An 18446-nucleotide genomic window follows, 5' to 3' on the forward strand; every position below is an offset into this window, starting at 1 on the left:
AAAAGTAAGTAATGGTCACTGGAGGGCTTCTCTGGGACCAAGGCCAAATGATTGATGTTTAAAACGCAGGCATTTGACCAGAACAAAAAATCATATGCTAGTGTATCATTAAGAATGGGTGGAGACACGTTGCAAAACAGCGTACTTTTTGGTGCACGACCATTGGAAAAGCATCCTCTACACCACCCATACACAAAATAAATGACAACCGTTCTGCACATTTAGAATTGTGTTTATTTGTGTCTGAGGAAGGTTGCAGCATTTCCATAAATATAGACATTTACCAACCGAGTGAATTGTGTCACCAGTGTCCAACATGCAAAAAGGCTCCAGTGGAGGCATGTTAAAATGACTATGATTTTACAAAAATAAATGCTGTGAGACATTAAAGTGCATTTTTGTTTACCGTCTAAGAAAGATCAATATCTTAGCAAAAGGAAAACAAAGTTATCAATGTAGATTCAAGATCTAAACGAATACAGCAGACTTTCAGTTGGTCATGTTCAAGATAGTTTGCGATCAGGATGCACACAAAGGACGATTTGCTGAGGGGTAAAGAAATGAAGTGCAAGTATCAAGTGTAAAATCCAGATGTCATATGACATCACCTACTCCTATAGCAAATACCTTTACATACAAAATCGGGGCAACAGATTTGGCCAAACTCATTGTTTCAGAAATTGACAGTTTCTAGTCACAGCATATACTTTCTCAAACTTTGTAAACACAAGTTTAAAACTTACAAGGAGCAATATCCTTGAATTGAATGTATTCCGCTGTAATGCTAAACATCATCTATCAGTGCTTTTAGAACCCTACAAAAAGCAAAGCTCCTGAAGGCAAGTCCATCCTTAGAAACGCTCAGTACTAATGCCACAATACTTTTGGGATTGATTTGTCAAGTACTTGAAAAGTAAAGTATGGCAAGTGTGATATTGATGTATTAACAAAATAGAGACTCACTAGTACTCTGTACCTGCATAAATCATCTAAACCGGGAGCAGCGAAAACTGCTTTGCCTATACAAAGTAGCCTAATCGAGCTGTCTGGCATGCTACATGAAACCTAGCGAAATACAAGCTTCCATACTTGAACAAAGTAACATCCACCAGATCGGAATCTGTGGTCAAAAGCCTTTCCATTTTCTTCCACTTTAAGTGTTTAATAGGGACTACCCATTATGTAGAAACCAGAGCCAAACTTCACACCAGTCATTAAAACCGAAGTGTAAGCTGTGCGTGGGGTCGTTTTGTTCAGGTGACCAAAGTGGGTAAGAAGTAATTTCTTGGGGTGGATGCTTGGTGGTGCGATTTCACATCGGAGCGCCATCAGGAAGATTAATCCATTATGCTTTGCATACATACAAAACATTACAGTGTCTATGCCCTGAACAATTTTGCCATCCTAAATTAACCACCACCGCTGAAATTGGACCCACCACCGTCTGCATTCACCTCTCTGAAGAGGGCTAAACTCCCTGGACAACCAGCCTGCCTAAAAGCACCCATATAGTTTCTCCGAAGATATACTGGTCAATTTGACAGTTGGGCACAGAAGCAACAATTAAACATACAAGGCTTTATGAATAAAATACAGGCGTTTTCCTTAGCAATTAAATAGAATGATGTCCATCTTGCTAATTAAATAATTAGCAGTTTTACTTGAGAATAATAGTACGTTCATGTCCATCACAGCCTAGCCAGTTTTAGCCAGTTTTCCTTCCACAACTCATCTTGAGAGCTCCCACAGATTACAAGGGTGTCCGGAAGCTTAGAGAAGCTTAAATTGATGCATCAGCACTTCTACCACAACAGAAGCAGATGCATGGATAGATGAACGATGACCCACACTGAACAGCATCACCAGAAGCAGACCAGGCCTGCGACACGGATCTTGTTACATCAAGGACGATGGAATTACTTTATTCAAACAAGGGGGCATTCATTCCATTTCATCTTTTTTTCTTCTGTTGCCTCAGACTTTTACGTCGCTTAATAATCATGTCATGCAGTTTCTCCAGTCCCTCTTCGAGTCCATCGCCTATGATTGCACACGTAGGCTGGAGATGCCAAGGCGTGGAAGAGCTCAGGTCACGCAATGCCAACAGCTTCTCCATTTCTGAAAGTGAAAGAGAATGCCTAAGATCCTGCTTATTTGCAGCTATGAGCACCGGCACACCCTGGTTTTCAGATATCTTGATGATTTTATAGAGTTCGGTTTTTGCTTCTTCCATTCTCTCAGTGTCAACCGAGTCCACCACAAACACAATACCATCTGTGCAACGTGTGTAGGATTTCCAGAGGGGTCTCAGCTTCTCCTGTCCGCCCACATCCCAAAAATGGAAAGTTACACCCTTCGATTTTCCCAGTCTCACTTTGATTTTCTCTGCATTGAACCCCTTTGTTGGGACAGTGTTCACAAACTCATTGAACTGTAATCTGTACAAAACCGTTGACTTCCCAGCACAGTCCAACCCAAGGATAACTATGTGGAATGAATGGAAGGATGGCAGGCTTGACAACAGAGAGCTCAGATCAGAAAGCCCACTCCCCATTCTGAAAGAGTCTGCTCCTTTCCGCAACAAGGCGACCGCCACAAACAATCCAAACCAGCAATCCTGGCTAGACTCACCAGTTAACAGCATAAGACACAACCACCTAAAAGAGGAGGCAAAAAGAACAATTTGGATTAACTTTAAAAAAAGAAAACATAAAAAATAAATCTGAAAAGTGATATTAATCACATTAAAAACATTATTTTCTGCAAAACAGCAGTCCCACACTAAATTGGTCAAATCAGTTGGAAGTCTGCCTTGCTCAGTACGTGCAGAAAAAAAACATCCAAATTGTGTGGTGTCCCATGAAGTGATAAAGGTGCATGAGGATCAGTGCCACCCCCAACTCATGCGGCTCCACCTTGTTGTTACAGTATCTGTACTTGCAGCTCATTATTTGAAGGAGCTTGGTACCCTCCGTGGGCACCCCAGCTGTACAGTTACCTATAGCTAGGTTTGAGTTATATAAAGCCCACACATACAGTCTGGTCATGTTCAAGTAAGTCATAAGTGCCAAAACAGATAGCATATTGTTTAAGCAAATCTCCCTCTGCTCTCTTAATAAGCACAAATAACTTAAGGAGCCGAAACGAGCACAAACACACACCATATAGCTTATATTGTACACGCAAGTGCGATAACGAAAAATATTTAGCAAGAATTGGATTGCCAAAGATGGTAGCGGACAAAACTAGAAGGACCACCCCTAAGCAGGTGTAAAATGTACTGATACAGAAGTCTACAATGGAACCAGGATTCCAGATAAGTGTTCTACCAGACCTTTTTCTGCATTCAAATCTTGTACATAGGACAGTAACTTTCTGAGCATATCATTTATGAGCCAGTTGAGAGCAGCGTGCAGTGCAAAGGACAGGTGCCTTGACAGAAGCCAGATCACATCTTTTGATTCTTATCTGGATGAAATTGCAGGCCATGAAGGAGCTTCTATCAGAAACAGAGCACAGTAAGAGGAGGCATTGTTTCTGCGTTGTGTCTGTAATTGCTCATGGAGAGGAGCACATCTCCTGCATATTTATTTCCTAAGCATTTTAGGATCACAGCAGTAATAAGATGGAAAACTTTAAATACAATTGAAAAGTGTCCATTTAACAAACAAATGATGTTCTTTCAGTGTGTGCATGCTTTAATTGCACAACGAAGTTCATGTGTTGTGTGCATGTATCATCAAGATGCATTTATGTGGTGTGTTCGTTCACATGCATGTGTCAGACACGGTTTTTTAATGTAATAACGTGTTTTAAGCCAGACCTCTTTGATTGCTACACAACGGTTTTGGTTGTGTGTCTTATTCATGTTCATGTATGGTAATGTAAGTTTAGTAATGTTCGGGTTGCATGTCCCACACTTTACACTCTTGCTGAGGCAATTTATTTTTACTCTTACAATTTTATTTACACTGGTAAAATATCCATTAAACCTGAACTTGGAGTTAATGCGTTAAATGTACTATAAATGGTCTGCGGCAGCAAAGCCGTTGCTCATGGTGAGTTATTGTCATTACAACAATACAAGGGGTCACAGCCTCGCTTAAATCTTCAAGACTAGAGTTCAAAGATTCAAAACCTGACACTCCAGCAAGTGCAAGCACTCTTAAAAAATAATTGAATAGTTGCATTTACAAATGAAATACAAACTCTGCAAAAATGTGTCCCTGTAGAGGCAATCCAGACACATGGGACATTTCGCATATGGGTTCTGCAATGCCTGTAAATCCACCACAGCCTGCTCTACAGTATCCATCAATGGTAGAGCATGGGCTCTTAAGCAACATACCATGTGTAACTCGTCCAATGTGATTTATGTCATTATCTGTCCGCGTATCAAAGCGTATATAGATAAGACAGCGAGACCTATCAAAACTAGAATTTCGGAACATAAATCAAGAATCCGGACCAACACCAATAATGCCCCGCTAGTGGCCCACTTTCTGGAATTAGGCCATAACTGTGACGACCTTAAATGGTGGGCATTAGAACGAGTCATGGGGACAGATCGTCTCAATACAGCAGCCAGACTATCACAAAGGGAACAGTGGTGGATGTAACAAACTGACAGTTATCATACTGGATTAAACCATCAAGAAGAATGGCTTCATTGTGTCATCTGATGGCCGGTCTAAGAGGCTGGCATTTCTAAATATACCCACTCCCAGAGAATAGCCTTACCTGCACTATATATTGATGCCAGCATGGATTTAGTTGCCAATCCCTTCTGCGTCTACTCTAGCGGTATTTGTATTTCTCAAAGACAGCATGTTGATATCTTCCTTGATGAGGACCCCAGTATGTCTACACATGGGGTGATGTCTTTCTTCCACCAGTTTATGCAATTGGGATCATCTATGTGACTTCTATGGGCATCTAGACAGGCTCCTAGCATCAATATTGCTATGTGCACTCTGCAAGTGGATCACGTGGGGGTTTGCTTTCCTTCCAACAGTTGAGGAAATTTGGGCCATTTATGTGACTTTAGATAGGATTCTAGTATTTACATCGCTAGTCTGACCCTCTATGTGGGCTACACATGAGGACGACTTCCTTTTTCTTTGGCTCCCTGCCATACATTATCAGGCAAAGAGATCTACCTTGCCGCTATTCTAATGCCTATACTAACACATAATTTTGAGACAAACTGTTGCCTGCTTAGATTGCTTTAATCAACAATCCGAGCAGGTTGAGGGGGGTTTTCTCTTTTTTCTCTCTCTCCCCTTTTTCTCTCTCTTCTCTTTACTGTTCTCCTCAGTCTGTAGGTACAATCGACATCTGTTTACTTTTTGCATGCAACACGTTATGCATGTTATGCCCCTTTAAGAACTGGGCTTCCCAGTTAATGTCACGTGACTATTTGACATAGTCACGTGCGGTGATCATACGGTACTTGAGGAAGTGAAAGCGGCTTTCACTTTGACTTCCGCTTTATTTCGGAGCCGTCCGAGGAACGTATGCATACGGCAGCACTCCTTGGAGCGGGCTATGCGGCTGCCGGAGAAAGTAGTCGGCGTGTAATGCGCTCAGCGGTCAGACGCAGGTAAGAACGGGGCCATTCTTCGCATCCGTTCGCGCCCATTACTTGGGTCTTTTTCCGCTGGGTAACTGCCCTAGGGGTCTGTGATATTATCCCTTTGCTTCCCTGTTTGATATTGGACTATTGTACTATGGGCAAGGGGGACCTCTGTCTTTGATGTTACTTGCCAAGTGCTATCTATCTAGCGCAGGAGTGTTACCACTATTTCTGCATAGCCTTGGGCAACAATGCCCAGGTATTATAGCTCTACACATTTAACGGAGCCTTGGCACAAGCATAATGTCCTCGGATTCAGAGGGTCAGACCACGTTAGGGGGTGGTATTTTTGATTCTAGCCAGACTATTTAATGGTTCTTTCTTTGTCTTTCTTCTCCCCCCCCTCTCCCTTTCCCCCTTTTTTCTTCCCCTTCCTTTTTTAACCTCTTCAGGATGGGGATTGCACTAGGATACTAAGTGATGGGGCTTACCCCCACCACATTTGGATCGGTATTGCACCCTCACAAGACTTTGATGTCTCATCATTAAGAGATTTTCTTTTCTCTTTGATTTCTTCTCTTCGGTTTCACTCAGGAAGAGTGATTTCCTTTGGCTTTGAAGGTATGGATTTGTGAATTGCAATATATTGAGCTGGTAGGTTGCTCTCAACTCTGCAGTTTAGTTTCTTTACCACTGGGATGGTAGTGAACACCATGATTTATTTAGGCTTTCGTCTCTCCGTCTGCCTGGTCGGATTAATTTAATTGTATATTCGCGGCAAAGGTGCAGGGACATTATGTTCCTTGACATTTTCCTATTTATTTAGGACTCCCCATTTTTTACTTTCCTTACAGCAGATTGTGGGGACATTTAATTATTTATCATTATTAAGAATATTTTTCTAAATTGCTTGTATGGATTTGTTTGTGGGGTTGCTAGATCAGGTCAAGGAATGTTTTTGACTATGCGATTTTAACCTTTACAGATGTATTATCTCACACCCCCTTTTCTCTTCTTCTCTGTGTTCTTCCCCTATTTGATGTAACCATAGTTTTGAGTTGAACCAAGATGGAACATATTGACCATCCTCGCCAACTAAGGAAGAACCACATGAAGAAGGGGCATATGGAATAATATCAAGACATTCATCATTGTCTGTTAATAAGTGCCTTTTGAAAAACTATGTGTGAAGAAATTATATGTGTTTTTTACAATTGATTACCAATTCTGTCCTTTCCTGAGGAAGATGACTGTCAAGCCTTCTCTCTCTTTTTAGGTAAAGAGACAGACAGCTTAGACATTGCTTACTAGTCGTCAAAACTACCTTTATAAGATACCAGTGCAGCCCATGAGATTGTTGGCAGCTGCACCAGGTACTGGTCGTTGACTATTGTGGTCAGATTGGAGACAAGTATTGCATCTGCTTTGGTTAATACTGATGCATTTTTAACTTGTCAGCTTACTGTCAAATTCACCTTTGATTGGGGACAACCAACTAACTTTGCAGGAAATATTGACTGTCTTGACCTGCGTGGGATGGTGCCCTCTAAATATATATATGCATGATTTTTGTTTATCTTTCTTTATTCTTTTTCCTTCTCTACTTTTCTTTTTTCTGCCTTACTTTGGTTATATAATTTTGTTTTTGAATATATACTAGGCATTAATTTGAGAATGGAGCTGTGCTTTTGTGCTATATGTTTCAGAATTACTTTATGCACATTGTGTCCACTTTACACTGTAGGACGTTTACTAGACTAATATGCACTTTAATTGGAGATGTCCATTATTGACTGTTTGTTTTTATGTTGTTTTTATTGTGATTTCAGCACTATATGTAATGTTATTGGATATGTGTACATTAAAGATTGATTGATTTTATACTCTCCTTGACCTGCTCTATCCCCTCTTTGAGCTCCTGCGCTGAGAGCAATTGTATCCTGTTGATTTGCTCAATGGTTTGATTCACGTGCCCCCCCCCCTTCTCTCTTGCTACTTGTTCTGCTACTCCCCTGGGTCTACGTGGTTGGGGACGCCTATCCTGGATTACACGAGGCAATCCAGACAAGCATTTCAAATTTGTATGTAGCACTTCATGCAGGATTGCTCCAATTTCTAAGCACTGGGATCATTATTTGCTCAGTCAACAGGCATTTAATTGACCTAAAACGGGTCAGCCAACATTTGACCATGACATACAGCCTCAATGTGACTGGTGGTCATTCAGCGGTAAATCCAGCAAATTATTTCCAAACGTGCTTATCGTTACTGCCACTAGGTCCCATTGGTTTATCACTGGACTACAAGTGGTAGTAGAGCTGTGTTAATCCCAATTTTTTAGACCATAGGGACTTTATCATATTATCGCTGGCCGTAATTGTGGTGAAGTTTTGCTTTAAAGTGGCAGGCTTACCTCCAGCATGATGCTGGAAGAAAATCCCCCACTTTAAGGTCAAACCTATAGGCGGCGGTGCAGTAAACAGTACACCCAAAAAAGTGGCTGTAATGAAATTACCACCCGTTTTTCCTGCACTGCCTGCCTTACTCGATTCTTATGAAGCCAATAGATGATAACATTGAGCAATTGCCTCTCTGTGCCATCATATCACAACACTGGCACACCATTAAGCAGGTTTCATTAATCATCAGGTCATCATTAATTATCTACAGACAATTCTGCTATCAAACCTCAAAACATATAATGCAAGTCACAGGACATAAATAAGCAGCGTCGCATAGCAATTTGCTATGCATTTGTGTAGGTTTCCTAATTTAATTGACACTTGTGTAGTAAAGCTAGCAATTTAAATTACTGTTCAATTAAAGCACAGCTCACCCTGCATTGCTCAGAGTTCTCTCCACCCTCTTTTCTCCGTTTACCGCAAGTTCAAAGGGGCAAATGGAGAGAGTACAGCAGTAATCGTCTCTGCCACTCAAGTGCCAAAGGCCTGTGTGGTAGTGCTAGGTATGTTTTTCTTTCTTCAAATAATTGCAAATCAGAAGTAGTAGGGAGGATACTACCACTCCTGATAATTTAAGTTGTTATAAAATGCAAAATTACAGTATCGCTAAACCACTGCAGTGTCTCTATGCTCTAGAGAAAAGTTTAGGTTATTGTACATAAATCTCACAGTGTCAACTATATTTCAGTTGTTGGGGGAAGATGCATCATACTGACGAGTGAACACTCTTGAAGATGTACATAATAACACAGGCCAAATGCTTTTGATGGCAATCCTAGTTCTGTGACCTGCAAGTTGCATTCATTTTTTTTCATCACCCTGTTGCTTTATACCAGCTACCCTGAATGTGAGATGACCACAAACTACAAAATTCCACCTAGTCTGCCCAGTTCTCTGCCTGCTATGCCATCCACTTTGCTAAGTCTCTTTCTGTCTTTCATCTTACATAATAAACACAACGCTATCAAGACGCGTACACAAAGTAGAGATCATAGTTCCATCCAGTCTGCGCATCTACATTATTGCAATACCATACACTCCAGTTATCCCCCAGAGTTGTCTTTGCTTCATCATTATGATTGCATTATATATTAGCACCAGCGGGAGAGAGATGGGCAAACGGTTTACAGAACCTTTTTTTTTATCATATCCATTTGTGTCCATTCATGCAGCTAAGCTAAGAAGAATGTATTAAGATACCTAGCAATAACAAGGGGGGGTGAGGGGGAGCTAAAATTACACATGTCACACAACCAAACTTTTAAGACAAAATGGGTTGTGGAGCTGTTCCGAGCACAGGATTGGCCACAGCAATCTACATTTGATGATACTCATAGATTAGTAGAATTTGCGCACCGCTGGGCTCTTAACTCACAGTAAGCTGCATAACAAACGAGAAACAGTCAGATGGATATGCTTGTATGTTGGCGTGGAAAGAATGTAGGGAGAGGGTGCAAATTCTTCACAAGCAACCACAACTAAGTGCTTTCTTAGCACCTAAACAAAAAATAATAACGTAGTAAGAACCCGCCGGTCTAACCTAGTGAAATAGTAAACCTAGTAAAATTGCAGGGAAAGAACGGGTTAACTTAGTTAATGCCGGTTATAGTACACTCTTTAACAGAGCGATTCAAAATGATGATACTATGACTCTTAGAGCAATCAGAAAAAAAGTCACTTGGAATATCTAAAACTGTGGGCACAACAATAAAGTGAATGGTAATTTAAGCGCACAAAAATAAACTATATGAAAAATGTACTCAACAGAGTAATCACAACAGTATGACACTAATAGCATTTACCTTAGGCGCACAGCAGTTAGCTATATGGTGGCGCACACACACACACTATGTACTTGGTCAACTTATAACAGTGGAGCAACACATCCGTGCAAATATAGTCTGACTTACTTTAGCATGCTAGTATAACGTGCGGCGACACATTGACATTTCCTGTAATTCAATTCGACCCAGATCATAATAAAACGTTTAAGTGTACAATCCCACCACACACACACACACCCATCCACCCACCCAACCCCACTCAGATACACACGTCACATCAGGGGAAGGCTTCCAACGTACTCACGAGTAGGGGACGTGAACTATGGAGCAATCTACTTCGACTTGCATTTAAAGAAGCTAACATGTTTTTTTTGACTGACAAATTAAACGATCAGTTAGGCATATATGATCAGTTAGGCATATATGATGCGTCAATGAGGCAATACATAATAGTACCCTAATCCATTCCAAGAGACATCACAACTAAATAGGTGACTTCTTCCTCGTCTGACCCCCATGCCAGCCAGTTTCCGTGCGCCAAAGGAGCATTACCTTCCAAATGAGTATTGCTGCTGTCTACGCGATGATCGGTCTTAGATCAAGGTGCCTGGTTTTCTCCTTTTTTTTGAGTACGGGACCTCGCCTTACGATTTCAGTCTTCTAAGGACGCTTCATGCGAACTTGTGCCGAGTTTGTGTATAAAAGCTCTGCCCGCTGGGTCTCCAGGCGCGAGGACTGCAGCTCTACTCTTCCGGGTTTTTTCCGTCGAGGGCGCTGGCACTGCAGATGGCGCTCTGCTCGTGCGAGGCTTGCCGCCCCTCCTCCAGCAACCGCGTCATCATTCCTTCAGGAGACTCCGACGAAGGCAGAGCTGCCCAGCGGAGTGCACGTGTCCGCTTATCATTCATTTATTTATTTATTTATTTATTTATTTATTTATTTAGTTTTGTAATAGCCTGCAACAGCCCAGAGGCATTGTGGCGCTTGTTACAGGAAAGGACGTAGTTACCGAACATACAACGCATATTTACAGTGTAAAATACATACCGGCAGTGATAATGAGCGACTTTGCGCTTGCTTTGGCCAAAATCACGTATAATATTTTGAGGTCGCCTGTTGCAGTTTTTTTCCTCGCTTATTTGAAAAACTGTGCAGGTCTCATTTGGCTTGTTGACAATGCGGCGAAGCTCGCGCGTCGCCTTCCACAGAGCATCCTGGAAAGGGGTGCTGGCCGCCCTTTAACGACCTGCAATAATTGCAGGTCGTTAAAGGGCTGTCTAGAATTCTAAAACTCTTCTTTATTAGTCCTACTCCTAATGCCTTGCACTATTTGACAAATCTCTAACATCATGCACAGCAGCAGCTGGAAGTTTGTGACATAGTTTGAGGGTAATTCATAGAATTTCACACAAAAGTGGCGCACGCGGCTGGAGCACAGTGTGCGCATGCGAATGTCTGCGCCAGCCGCGTGCGGTAAAATCGATTTCCGCGCACAGCGTATTCATGGATTTTAGCCTCCAAAACCAGCCGTGGCGCAGAGTGGCGCATCGACCCTGCAGCAGCACCAATTAGGCCCCCAAGAAAGCCCTCGCACAAGGAAAAGCCATCAAAATTCCCAATTCAACGCAAAGGGCTGCGCTAACCCTGGACCAGTTTACAGGGCTGCCAAACAGCAAACGCCAAGCGGGGAACGTGTATTGCTGGGGTGCGCATGAAGTTTCACACGCGAAAGGGCCTGTGTGAGTGGGGTACGTGTATTACTGGGGTTCGGGGGAAGTTTCACACGCAATTTCAGCAGGGTACGTGTATTACGGGGTTCGCAGGAACTTTCACACGCAAAAGGGCCTGTGCTAGTGGGGTACATGTATTACAGGGGTGCACGGGAAGATTCACACGCGATTGGCCTGGGTATGTGTATTTCAGGGGTGTGCGGGAAGTTTCACATGCGATTGGCCTGGGTACGTGTATTTCAGGGGTGCGCGGGAAGTTTCACGCACAATTGGCCTGGGTATGTGTATTTCAGGGGTGTGCGGGAAGTTTCACACGCGATTGGCCTGGGTATGTGTATTTCAGGGGTGTGCGGGAAGTTTCATACGCGATTAGCCTGGGTACGTGTATTTCAGGGGTGCGGGGGAAGTTTCACACGCAATTGGGCTGGGTACGTGTATTTCACGGGTACGCGGGAAGTTTCACACGCGATTAACCTGGGTACGTGTATTTCAGGGATGCGCGGGAAGTTTCACACACGATTGGCCTGGGTACGTGTATTTCAGGGGTGCGTTGGAAGTTTCACACGCGATTGGGCTGGGTACGTGTATTTCAGGGGTACGCGGGAAGTTTCACACGCGATTGGCCTGGGTACGTGTATTTCAGGGGTACGCGGGAAGTTTCACACGCGATTGGGCTGGGTACGTGTATTTCAGGGGTGCGCGGGAAGTTTCACACGCGATTGGCATGGGTATGTGTATTTCAGGGGTGCGCAGGAAGTTTCACACGCGATTGGCCTGGGTACGTGTATTTCAGGGTGCACGGGAAGTTTCACACGTGATTGGGCTGGGTACGTGTATTTCAGAGGTGCGCGGGAAGTTTCACACGTGATTGGCATGGGTACGTGTATTTCAGGGGTGCGCGGGAAGTTTCACACGCGATTGGAGTAGGGTACATGTATTACCGGGCTGCGCATGAAGTTTCACACGCGATTTTGCTGTCAGAGCGGGGAACGCGTATTTCGGGGGTGCGCAGGGAGTCCTACACGTGAATTGGCAGTGTGGGTCCTCCCAGGTGTCCCCTCTACCCCCTCCACGGCCCCTGCAGGCAGCCCACAACACAGGGGACTACCCTGCACCCCTGGTCATGTCCAGCAGGCAGCCCATCCACCATGGGCATGCCCCCCAGCCAAGCTACATGTCACATTGAAATATGATCACCAACTCATGTCTCCCAGCACCCCCACCCCCCAGCAGTTCAGGACACCTGCCAGCAGGCCCCCACAGATGTCCCCAGCACCCCCACCCCCCAGCAGTCAGGGGCACCTGCCAGCAGGCCCCCACACATGTCCCCCAGCACCCCCACACCCCAGCAGTCAGGGGCACCTGCCAGTAGGCCCCCACACATGTCCCACACATGTCCCCCTACACCCCCACCCCCCAGCAGTCAGGGGCACCTGCCAGCAGGCCCCCACACATGTCCCACACATGTCCACCAGCACCCCCACCCCCCATCAGTCAGTGGCACCTGCCAGCAGGCCCCCACTCATGTCCCACACATGTCCCCCTGCACCCCCACCCCCCAGCAGTCAGGGGCACCTGCCAGCAGGCCCCCACACATGTCCCCCTGCATCCCCACCCCCCAGCAGTCAGGGGCACCTGCCAGCAGGCCCCCACACATGTCCCACACATGTCCCCCTGCACCACCACCCCCAGCAGTCAGGGGCACCTGCCAGCAGGCCACCACACATGTCCCACACATGTCCCCCTGCACCCCCACCCCCCAGCAGTCAGTGGCACCTGCCAGCAGGCCCCCACTCATGTCCCACACATGTCCCACAGCACCCCCACCCCCCAGCAGTCAGGGGCACCTGCCAGCAGGCCCCCACACTTGTCCTACACATGTCCCCCTGCACCCCCACGCCCCAGCAGTCAGGGGCACCTGCCAGCAGGCCCCCCACACCTGTCCCCCTGCACCTCCACCCCCCAGCAGTCAGGGGCACCTGCCAGCAGGCCCCCACACATGTCCCCCAGCACCCCCACCTCCCCAGCAGTGCAGGGCACCTGCCAGCAGGCCCCCACACATGTCCCCCGCGACAGGTCATCACACTGCAGACCCATGCCCCTCATGACCACTCAAATCCCACCCCAGTCCAAACACCCCACATTGAATTCCCAAAGTCATGATAGAAAATACATAACCAGCATGGCCGTGAATCAATGTCCCTCAGACCCACGCAATGGTGACACATGACTGTGAAAAGATCAACATTGTGACATGCACAAAACAAATGAGATAAGACCACATCAGCAAAGTATATAATAAATGTGTATTCAATAATTAACCAAATGAACAAAAATAAAATCACACAATAATGGAAAAAATGAAGAAAAAGCTGCATGTTCAAAATATTCAAAAAAAATGTGTTTAACCAGAATCCAAATCAATCCAAAAGCAAATGGGTCCAAAGAGTCTGTCCGTCCAACCAAATCCAAAGTGTAAAAATAAGACACATCCATTGATCCATGGTAAAAAAGAAACTTAAATGAAGTGAAATCCAGTGTAGTACAAATCCAGGGTCCATGAGCCCAACCATTGAAAGGAAACCTACAAAAACCCTATCTAATGAACAACTATATACAAAAAGGTGGGGCATTGTCCAAGTGCCACAAATGAAATGAAAACCAAAAGGAAACCTAACACTAATTAACTATTCACAATGGCAGCGGGCTAGTCCGACGGCTCACTTCCTGATTTCCTGGGCCAGGGCATCATCGAACTCCTGCTCGATGTCCCGGAGGCGGTCCTCTTCTAAGGCCCCAAGGGTTTGTAGGAACGATGACATCCGGACCTCCAGGTCCCTGCGAATTGCCTCGAGGCACTCGGCCCGCCTCAGAGCCCTTTGCATTGAGTTCTCCGCCCTGACCATCGTGAGCCGTGCCTCTTCCGCCCACTGCCGCTCCGCATCTATAGCATGGCCTAACCGCTGCCACAAGGAAGACACTTCCCGTCCTGGGTCCTCCTGCCCTCCGGCCGATGCCTGCCCCTCCGATGTCGAAGGCCCAGAGCCACCATGGCTCCCACCTTGTTGCTGCTGCTGCTGTGCCTGTGCCCGTGCCCTGGCTCCTGCTGCCTGCACATCCTCCTCCGGCTGGGGTGCAGTTGTTGAGGTGGCCACCCCTGCTGGACGTCCGACTCCTGACTGTGGCAGGGATGTGTCCTCCACCAGCCTGGCCGCACGGTCAGAGGCAGCTCCACAGGGTACCCAGGTGATACATGGGTGGGAAGATGGCACAGAGGACGACTGGTGTTATAGGGGGTTCAGGTGAGGAGGGGGTCGAAGCAAGGTTCAGCAAACAGAGGAATCCGGCCTGGGTGACCTGTCCCAGTAGGCTGACGTGGTCAACGAGCCATTCGAGATGACGTGCAGTCTCCCCATGAAAAGACTGCAGGTCACCTCGCATGTCCCGTTGACACAACGCCACCCCACCCAGGACAGGCTCAACCCAGTCCCGGATAGCCACGTCCACAGGGAGAGGAAGGCCAGTTGTTGTAAGCGGATCCCCTCCCTGAAAACGGGTCTGGACGTAGGCATCCCTGCTGGTGCGGGATGATGCAGTCACAGGATTGGGGACAGGATTACACACAGGCACCTCCGCGGCGGCCTGTGCTGCCTCCTCTCCCTGCCCCTGCACTGCACCACTGGCGGGTGTCCGTGTTTGTCGAGTACCCCTTTGCACGTCATTTGTCCTAGAGGGACACAGTATGGGACATTCATCATAGCTGTATGTACGTGATTTTTGTTGGCGCACATTTTTTTCATGCGCAGGGTTGCTACCGCCTGCCTTCTTGTGGTGGACATGTTTAGGCCTGTGCGCGTCTTTGCCAGTGCGCTGGTTTGCCCTATTCAATTCCATGAATACGTGTTGTAGGCGAGCGTGTGGGCGTTCCGCGCTATTGCCTCCTGTACTTCCCCCGTGACGCCCATATTTTCACAAGTTGTTCCCCATTCCGCGTGTCACGCCCCCTTTTCCTCCTACTTTTGTTGTGTGCGCCGCGCTATGTGCGATTTCGCTGTACGCTTAGCGCACGCTGTTTGGAGACATGTGCGCCAGCGTGCACCACACAGAATTTTGGCATACTTCCTGGAATTTCCTCGCGCACGGACTTCCATGAATCGCTGTGCGCGGGTTTCGCTGCGATTTTCGCACTGGCACTGCGATTCGCACGCTTTTGCACGCTTGCACTGAAAATTTCAGCGCACATTAATTCCATGAATCGGCTCCTTAATATTTATCCAAGTTACGTTATATAACTATTTTAGGAATGCTCAAAGTAATTGTGTTATCTACAAATATTGGTCAGTCTTGCATTATTGTGCATTCAGTGACTTCCATTCAGCATGCCAATAATGAGAAGCTAAAACAATGTTGTTTTGGCTGAACATATTTCTCTGTAGGAATGTACACATTGTGAGGTTGCCTTCATAGGAGAAGTGTAGTTTGCAAGTTAACTGGCTGAGTTCTCAAGTTTCCTGTGGCATCGCATGTTATCCAGTCCTGTTTTTTTTCCCTGTGGTTCTGGGAATTACAGTTTTGCCTTGCCCATTTAATATCTAAGTAAACACTACAAATGGGAGCATTCCAAGCAAAAAGAGCAGCCATTGCCATGGTAAACTTGAGAGTACTGCTCTATAAAACAGTATTTATGTAGATATTGACATCCAAAATAAGAATGTTTGGATCAAGTGCAGTTTAAGTCTGTGTTTAAGTGTCCAAAATGAAGAGTGTGTTAAAACCCCAGAGTCACTGTTTAACCACAATGTGTTATCTTGGGCAAATAATGTAATCACTTGTGGTACAGAGGACTGGCCTCAGCAAAGCCATCATTAACTTTGTTCCCATTTTGCTTTCAGTCACTAAAGTGGAGTACTGCCCCACAGGAGAATGCTCTGATTACTTACTGGTAATCTTCATTACTCCGAGTCCTACTGTTCCAGACTGGGAGACATTCAACCGATAGTGGATGATGAAAGTGATCTGATCTGCCCAGGTGGCTGCCCTACAAATCTCCTGCAGAGAAACCCCCCTTGTGTCTGCCCAGCAAGAAGCCAAACCTCTGCTCGAGCGACCCTGAACGTGCGCAGATACAGGCAGCCCAGAAGCCACATAGGCCATGGAGACAACAACACAGATCCATCAGCTAATGGAAACCACGGAGCCCTTCCGGCCCGCACCAGCCTTAAAAGGCGGCCCCTGAAAGAACTGTAAGACAAGCGGGAGATACCAAGGGGGAAGACCTTCACCACACAGCCCCATCAGGAGGCCAGCAACTGTAGCTCCCCAGTGCCCCGCGCCGGGAACAATCCAACCTGCCGGAAGTTGACTGGATGACATGGGTTAAGGGGAGGAGTTAAGGGTAAGAAAAGAAATAGAAGAAGGTCCTGTGTCGAGGAAGGGGCCTCAAGAGATAAGTACTGGGATGAGGAAGAGTGGATGTGGAGGTAGTGAGTGAAATTCTTTGCTATACCCTGTTATGCGATGTATCTGATATTTGAATGTATTTAGTGTGCTTCAGTTAAAATAACTTTTCACACAGACACATAAAATACACAATAGAAAAACAAAAAAGACATTTGAAAGCTACCATTACTTCATCATGGCTACATTCAATTCATCCTCTGGTGACAGCATTTCCTAAAACATTACCCTAATGGAAAGAATCAAATTTCAATGAAAAAAATACAACTTCTTCACCAATTACTCTTTCAATTATTCTGCTTGTGCAGAAATCACATATTTAAACAGCTCTTTTCTATTTCTCTCCACAATCTAATAACAGCTAGTGTGAGGGTGACACTCTAACTGATTAAGCAACTAACCCAGAAATGTTGCAGAACTATTACACCTAGTCCCTTTATAAAGGGGCCTAAATAGTATATACATATTGTATAGAATGCCTCACATTCCGTCATCAGATGTGTAGGTGTTTACAAGGCCTTACACTTATTACAGAGTCTACAAAATCCTTCTTCCACTGGAACCTTACACCAAGACAACCAAATGGCTCTTGCCTTCACTTGATTCAGTCTCACTAACAGCAATGTTCTTCTAAAGGCAGAATGCAGGAGTTGACTAATATATGGTTGGGGCTTTAGATAGTAAAAGGATAGTTTTGAGAATGTATTAACACTTTTCATTCTCTCAATGTGATCACAATTCCTAGCCCAATCCCACAGTTGTACCTGTTTCTTTATGTCTTTGAGGCGTACAGCGATGGGATCGTCCCAATTAGGATCTAATATGAACTGGCTAAAAAAGGTGATGTTAGCTTACTTAAAATGCCTTAATAGCAGGGTACCCACCACTGCCATGGTTCTCTGGAGTACCGTCAGAATTGAGAGCTCTGTAGCCTTTGCTAGCTTAGTATAAAGAGCTTCCCTTGTTTATCTTCAACAGAGCTGTGACTTTCTTCCATAAAATGCCTTCTAGTCTATCCAGCCACCTATACAGGTTCCCCCGGAAAAGCCTCCAGGGCATGCACAATACGAGGCACCGATTTCTGGTTATAAACCCTAACTATTCCTTTACAAGCTATATCCTGCATATCTTGTGCAAAGGTTTTAATCAATGCTGCAATTGTCAGGGCCTTAGTCCTCTGGCGTTGCAGCCACTCTGTCAGGATACTCTCCTTCATGACTTCATAGCCCAGATAAATGTAGCTGGTAACACTCTGAATATCCCCTCCAATAACTTCAATTGACGTTTCCAATGTTTCTCTAACTTATTCCGAAGGGTGGTCCGCTTGACGAATCAAACGCTGCTGAAAAGTCAACAAAAACAACAAACAGGAGGTTCATCTAGAATATTGTGGACATCCCCAGTCAAAAAAACAGTTTGGAATATCGGTAGTACCATG

General features: G+C 45.4%; 1 protein-coding gene and 1 long non-coding RNA gene across 2 annotated transcripts; one reads left to right on the forward strand and one right to left on the reverse strand.

Moving 5' to 3' along the window:
- Positions 1-211: 211 nt before the first annotated feature.
- On the reverse strand, positions 212-10619 carry LOC138570054 (ADP-ribosylation factor-like protein 4A). The gene is made up of 2 exons (XM_069648619.1): positions 10374-10619; positions 212-2657 (listed from the first exon to the last, which is right to left on the reverse strand). Exon 2 carries the CDS (start codon positions 2642-2644, stop codon positions 1952-1954), a length of 693 nt encoding a protein of 230 aa, XP_069504720.1. The 5' UTR covers positions 2645-2657; positions 10374-10619; the 3' UTR covers positions 212-1951.
- On the forward strand, positions 5497-6967 carry LOC138570055 (uncharacterized). Its single transcript, XR_011303392.1, has 3 exons — positions 5497-5602; positions 6028-6196; positions 6627-6967. It is a non-coding gene; the product is annotated as an uncharacterized lncRNA (long non-coding RNA).
- Positions 10620-18446: the final 7827 nt, after the last annotated feature.

This window comes from Ambystoma mexicanum, chromosome 2q (genome assembly GCF_040938575.1).
Source record: "Ambystoma mexicanum isolate Mex_15411 chromosome 2q, UKY_AmexF1_1, whole genome shotgun sequence".
NCBI classification, from domain to species: domain Eukaryota; kingdom Metazoa; phylum Chordata; class Amphibia; order Caudata; family Ambystomatidae; genus Ambystoma; species Ambystoma mexicanum.

What these genes read in the sequence shown, in the direction of transcription:
- LOC138570054 (XM_069648619.1), bottom strand. Translation starts at nt 2,644, where the DNA reads ATGCTGTTAACTGGTGAGTCTAGCCAGGATTGCTGGTTTGGATTGTTT.